This window comes from Propithecus coquereli, unplaced genomic scaffold (assembly GCF_000956105.1).
Source record: "Propithecus coquereli isolate 6110/MARCELLA unplaced genomic scaffold, Pcoq_1.0 Scaffold79, whole genome shotgun sequence".
NCBI lineage: Eukaryota > Metazoa > Chordata > Mammalia > Primates > Indriidae > Propithecus > Propithecus coquereli.
The window spans coordinates 4,697,671-4,704,063 of NW_012154062.1; the positions used below are offsets into that span (position 1 = coordinate 4,697,671).

General features: G+C 65.2%; 1 protein-coding gene across 2 annotated transcripts in view; it reads left to right on the forward strand.

The window, feature by feature from the left end:
- The first annotated feature begins 2,157 nt into the window (after window positions 1-2,157).
- PDLIM2 (PDZ and LIM domain 2 (mystique)) overlaps window positions 2,158-6,393 on the forward strand; it is a 17,770-nt gene continuing 13,534 nt past the window's right edge. For both annotated transcript variants that reach the window (XM_012662990.1, XM_012662989.1), the window contains exons 1-3: window positions 2,158-2,208; window positions 3,570-3,664; window positions 4,364-4,515. In XM_012662990.1, coding sequence (XP_012518444.1) covers window positions 3,572-3,664; window positions 4,364-4,515 — 245 coding nt within the window. In that variant the 5' untranslated portion in view covers window positions 2,158-2,208; window positions 3,570-3,571. The remainder of the gene's footprint in view (window positions 2,209-3,569; window positions 3,665-4,363; window positions 4,516-6,393) is intronic.

The following is a 6,393-nucleotide window of genomic DNA, read 5'->3' on the forward strand; positions in this document are numbered from 1 at the left end:
GGCTCCTTGAGCCTGGGTGTGGCCTGGGCCCCAGCGGTGGTTCAGCAACAGCTTGAAGAACAAGACCAACGTGTGCTCCTTCATCCCACCCGCACCCGTCCTCACCTGGGTCTGGCTCCAAGTCGGCAGGCCCAGCCCATCGTGGACTGGAAAGGTCCATCCCCCTGTACCACCTCCTGTCACTTACATTCCCTGATGTCCTCATAAGACACATCGGGGTTGAGACTTCCCCTCCCTGGGACTGAAACCAAATCCACGCCCTCTCTTCGATGGGGACCTGGAAACTCCCGCAGCAGCAGATGAACCCCACACCCCGGGCTGCCTGCCACCATGGTCCTGCCTGTAAGACGACCCCTTCTGTGCTTGACCTCGCCACTGTGTGCGTGGGTGGCGGTGAAGGGAGAGAGAGTAGGTGAGTGACTTGACTTACCCAGAGCGACACAGTCACCCAGTAGAGCAGGACAGCGTTCCCTCAGTGACTCGAAGGCATCCCCTGGGCCAGCTGATTTGACTTTGTGGTGAGTTTTGTTAATGCACAACCCACCGAGCAGAAAACCCTGCAGATTAACTGCAGATGTTCATGGAGACTGCCCGAGACACGCAGGAGCGTCCCTCTGAGGGCAGGACGTTTCTGTTTGGCTCGCTGCCCCATTGCTAGAGCCCAGCACGGTGCCTGGCCGCAGTGGGCACTCCGTAAATACGTGCTGGATGAATATTGTTGAAGTGACTGAGCAGATCAATTGAATGAATTTTCCTTCCTTTGCCCTCCCTCCCTGCCACCCCAGTTAGTGGCAGGGACTCTGATTCACACCTCATTGCAGTCCTTGGACTTACAACAGGAGAGTAAGCTATGCATTATCCCATTTTACACAGGGAGAAACTGAGGCCAGGGGGAGCTGAGGACATTGCCCAAGGCCACGCAGCCAGTAAGAGGCAGATGTATCAGGTGAGGCCAGGTCTGTGTGACCCCAAGGCTGTGCTTGTCCAGCCTGCAGTGCCCGGCTTGCTCAAGGGGCTTCCAGTCTAGCTGGGGAGGTAAACAGGTGCAAAGCGGCCGTGGCAGGAGGCACAGGATGAGCCGGTGGGAGAGCAGTTCACACACCCTAGACAGAGGCGTGGAGGTGGGGGCAGGGCTGGGAGCAGGGTTGGATGGGACGGCAGGAAGGGCAAGGCAGGGGCGCAGGAGGTGAGGAGCCTGGTGAGGGCACTCCTCAAGGGAATCTGGAAGGAATGACTCACACCTGGGGCAGGCAAGTTTCAGCTGTGCCCACAGGTGTGCTCCCTTGAAAACAGCAGCCTGGCAGCCAGAGTGCCAAGTGGAGACCCAGAGACGCAGGAGGAGGCTCTGCTGGCCCGAGGTCCCGGGGGTGAGGGTTGCCAAGTGTGACTCCTCCTTCCTAAGCCGGCACCTGGGGCCCCCTCCTTGGCTGTCCTCTCCTGATCCCTGGAGTCTGGGTTCCAGGTGATTGGCCCAGGGCGCGGGCTGTCCCTACCCAGGCAGGCGGCGAAGAGGGTGAGGCGCAGCAGCCAGGAATGGAATGGCTTCAGCCCGGGCGGGGGGGTGCCGGTCCCCCAGCCAGGAGGTCCTGGCGGGTCACCCGGAAAGCCACAGGTTGCGGGCATCTCAGGCTTGCGGGGAAGAGGACCATCGCGGTCGCGGGAGGCAGTTGAGCAGGGCTGGGGCATCCGCGCTGGCGTCTGAGCCTGGGGTGGGCGGAGGAGCCAGGCGACCGCAGTCACACCCAGCCAGCCTCGCCGCGGGGCCGGGACGTGTGTGTTGGGGGTGGTCGAGGGCCCCTTTGGAGAGGCCTGGAAGAGCTTCGGGGGCGGCAGCCTCAGCCGTCTGAGGCCTCAGCGGTCCGCCCCGGGAACGGCTGCCCCGCGCTCCGGCCGGTCGGGAGGGCGCGGGCACCTCGGGGAGCTCGGCTGCAGCCCCGAGGGGCTCCGCGGAGAGCGCGTCCCCTTCCCCCGCGGCGCGCGCGTCCCCTTCCCCCGCGGCGCGGCCCAGGTGGCAGCGCTCGCAGCGCGGAGGCGGTGGCTTCCCGGGCCAGGGGCGGCGGCAGGGGCGGCCCCGGGATCACATGGGCGGAGGCAGGTCCCAGAGCCCCGGGCGGGCTCTCCCCAGAGCCGGGCGGACGGCGGCGGGAGCGGCCGCGACTCTTCGCTCTCCTCCCTCCTTCCCGCCCCTCCTGCCGCCCAGCCCGACAGGTGAGCGGCAGCCAGGTGAGCGCGCCCACCTGCGCACCCCGCGCCCGCCGCGTCCTTCCCCGCGCCGGTCCCTCGGACCGGGACCCTGTCCTGCGCCCGCCGCCCGCTTCCCTGCGGCCTCGGCGCGGGCGTCCTCGCGAGCGGGGCTCTCCCCGACCCGGTGCTCCTACTCCCGTCCCGGGCCCGCGGGGTACTTTGGCTTCGGAGCGGAGAAGGCTCCAGAACTGGGAGAGCCGGGCCATCGGGCTGGGCACCTCCCCGCGGCGCCCGCGGCGCCCGCAGCGCGGAGTCCACTGGCCGGCTCAAAGGTCTGGGAATGTCAGGGCGTCTGCGAGCTGCCAGCGCCGGCCTGGGGGCCTGGAGAGGGAGAGAAGCCAGGCCCGGGCAAAAGGGGGTGACCAGCAGGCTCGGGATGGGGCCCACAGACCCGCCGGCTGGGGCACCCCCTCTCCAGGGCCCGGGTGTTCTTGATGGATGGCGGCAGCACCGGCAGTCTCTGGACCTCCCCAGGGGCAGCCCCGGGATGGGTGCTGGGCAGGGTGGTGCCCAGCCTGGCACTGCAGCTTCCTGCCCGGGTTGGCTCCTGGCTCCAGAGCTAGAGGCTCAGGAAATCCCACGAGGGCCTGTCTGCAAGGGCACTCCCTTGCCCAGCGGAGGGGCAGTGTATGGGAGGCCTGTCACCCGGGCTGGCTTGCAGCATCAGTGAGCTCACCGTGGGGTGGTGTGCCCGGCTTGGCAGATGAGCCCTGGTCTCCTTGCCGGTGCTGTGCAGAGGGCAGCAGGCCGGGGCAAGGTGGAAGCCTGGTCTTGCCCATCTGGGCCTCGTTGCCAGGGGCTGGGCCCAGCCCAGCCAGCCCCCAACCTGGCCAGCCACCTGCACAGCCTGCGCTGGGGCCACCCCATTCCTTGTGCCGTCGCTCCTGCTCCCAGAGCTCTGCTGTCCCCAGGCTGCTTGCCTGCCCTCCCCCAGCGCAGGGAGGAAGTACCGTGTGCTGTCGGTTTTGGGGACAGGAAGCAAGCACTCGTGGGACTCGCCCCCGGGGTGGAGGAGGGCAGAGGGAGGAGGTGCTGAGCTCCCCTACCAGCGGCCAGCCCCTGCACACCCTTCCTCTGGCAGCCGGGACACCCCTCCTGGGAGCCGCTGGGCTGGAGACTAAGGAAGGGGAACCTAGAGTCATGGCTTCCCAGGGTGGGGGGAAGTGAAAGCCAGGGGCAAGGGAGGGAGTTAACTCACTTCCTCCACCCACCCCCAGCCCCCGCCGGCTGCTCCGGGACCTCAGCCCCCTTTCTGTCCCCTTGCCGCTCTCCTGCCACCAGAGCCACCTTACCGCCGCTCACGTGGGCCCGCCTCTCTCCAGCAGGTATGGCGCTGACGGTGGACGTGGTGGGGCCGGCGCCCTGGGGCTTCCGCATCACGGGGGGCAGGGATTTCCACATGCCCATCATGGTGACCAAGGTAAGGGCTACTTCCAGGAGATAAGGAGGTCCCCCGAAAGTCAGGTCTGCCCTGTCCACCCTGTTCTCCGCAGACATGGTTTCTTCTGTTCTGAGCCAGAGGCCTGGTGCTGGGAGTGCTGGCCAGGGAAGGCCGGGGTCCCCTCAGCTTGGGGACGTGGTGGCCACTTCAGGAACAGCACTTAGGAGTGAAGGGGTCTGCACCAAGGACAGGGCCTGCCCTTTTCTCCTGGGCCGCTAACCCCACACCTGCGGGCAGCCATTTTGGGTGGTTACTGGAGCGAGAGCCCCGTGGGTTCTTGGCAGTTTCCTCTCGACCCAGGCCTGGGCCCGGGCTGGGGAGTGTCCCCACGGAGGCCGTGTGCAGGCCGCCCCCTGCAAGGTGTGATTTGCACGGGCAGGGCTCTCCATCCAGAAGTATTTCCAAACGCAGTTCCTGGAATTCTGCCGTTGCACGTTCTTTGGGAGGCCCCCGTTAGAATGCCAGGGTGGGGTGGAGGCTGCCACCCCGGCTCCTGGAGGGGACAGCCGGTCAGCTGGGTTGACTGACGGGCGGGGAGAGGGATGTTAAGGGGTGCAGGACAGCCTAGTTCAGACCAGCGTCTACATTTCTTGGGCAGCAGAGCGGGAAGTCCTCTCCCCGAATGCGCTGCTGCCTGGGCATGGGTACTTCGGACTCACGGGCTCCTCGTCCCTGTAGGTGACTGAGCGGGGCAAGGCTGAGGCTGCTGACCTCCGGCCTGGCGACATCATTGTGGCCATCAACGGGGAGAGTGCAGAGCGCATGCTTCACGCCGAGGCCCAGAGCAAGATCCGCCAGAGCCCCTCGCCCCTGCGGCTGCAGCTGGACCGGTAGGCCTCCCCCTCTGCTGGGCCCGCCAGCCTCTGCCACAGTGGCTGTCCTTGTCCCTGCCGCAGCCTAGAGCTCAGCCCCAGTGTGGCCAGCCTGGGCCCTCTGGCACATCTTTGAGAAGGTCCAGGCTCTGCCCCGTGCAGCAGCGGAGAGGCAAGCAGGCTGGGCTGAGGGGTGTTCCTGCGGCTGGCTGGGTGAAGGTGGGCGCCAGGCTGGGCGTGCAGCCACAGGCTGGGCAGGGCGAGCTGGCACCAGCCACCTAGAAGCCCAGGTTCGACTGGTTCCCAAGAGTGTGCAGGGTAGAAAGCGTGGGCACGAAGTGGGTCGAAGAGAGGAAACTTGTGAGGAAGGTGTGGCCTGGGCGGGGTCTCCAGGACCCCTGCCTCCAAGAGAGGATGGCCTTTGTTTGGATCCCAGTTGGGGCTGAGGAGTTTGGGGGCTCGGTCCTCCTGGAGCCCATTCATTCCTCCCCGCACATCTCTGAGCCCTGCAGGCAAAGGCAGATTCCTGTGGGGTTCGGGCCTAGAGGCCGGGGGTGGGGCCAGGGTGGGGCCTGGAGCCCCAGTGTCAGGGGAACAGGTGGCTCCCTGGGGTGGGGCATCACAGTGAGTCACAGATCAGGAATGCTGGGAGATCCCCCAGTCAGGAGAGCCCTCTGGGCGGCCTGGAACCTGAGTCAGATGCCACCCCTGCTGCTGGCTGGCTGGCTCCTCAGGGCTCCCACCCCAGCCGCTGCCCTGCGGAAGCCAGCTCCCTTCATGCCACTTGGGCCCTGAGTGTTTGCAGGAGTGAGACCTAGAGGAGGGTGGAGAGGACCTCCTGGCATCTGGGAATGGGACCAGGATCTACAGGAGGCTGCAGTCTGGGCTGGGGGCGGGGCGGGAGCTGCTGACACCATCACTTCCCCTCAGGTTCCTCTGCGGGGACAGCCGGGGGAGGTGGGCCCCAGGGCGGCAGGTCTGCTGCTCATACCTCAGGCCTGCTGTTCTGCCAGGCAGGCCGAGACTCCTGGTCTCTTTTTACTTCTGCTGATCCCCCTCCTGGCCCTGCGGGAGACCTCTCTGGCATTCAGAAGCCCTGGGACAGGAAGCAGGGCTCTGGGCTGGAGCCAGAGCTGAGCTCCCCTTGCTCTGCCCCCACGCCCCTCCTGGGAGGCTGGGAGTCCTGCTGACCCACCCTCTAGACGTGGTCCAGGAATGGTGTGGCGGGATGGGACACAGCAGACTCTCTCCCCACCCCCAGCCAGCTCCCGGCCTCTGGTGACCTCCCGTCCAAGGTTCCAGCTGGGCTCCACTTTGGAAGGGCATCCTCAGGCAGTGGGGTGGGGGAGCCCCTCTTGTTGGTGGGGACCTGGGCCTGCCCTGCTTCCTGGGCCCTGCTGCTGCCTATCTGAGGGTAGGGGAGGTTCCGCCCTTTGTTTAACAGGGGTGAGGACTGAGGAAGGGAGCAGGACTGACCCTCTCAAAGGCACTCCAGCCGTCAGTGGCGGAGCTGGCAGGGGACAGGCCTGGGTGGGGAAGAGCTGGCCAGGCCACTGACGCGCTTTAGGACTTTGGGCGACGCGCGGTCCTTCTCTGGGCGGCAGTTTCTCCATTGGGTAAAACATAAAGGATTATGTACATGAAATTAGCAGTCTTCCCCCAAATTGAGCTACAAACTGATGCTGACCAGTGACAAAGTCTAGACAAAATGGAAGAAAAGGAGGGAGAGGCATACCGTGAGGAATTTCTAATAAAACGGCTTTTATTGAACATTCTGCAGAAATTCGTGCTTTCTACTTTTTAGTACCAAACTGTCCTTTCTTTTAAGAAATGATGGTGTTCGTTGATGACAGTTGTTTGTTTTGAATTTGGCAAAATTAAGGCCAGGGCCGGGCG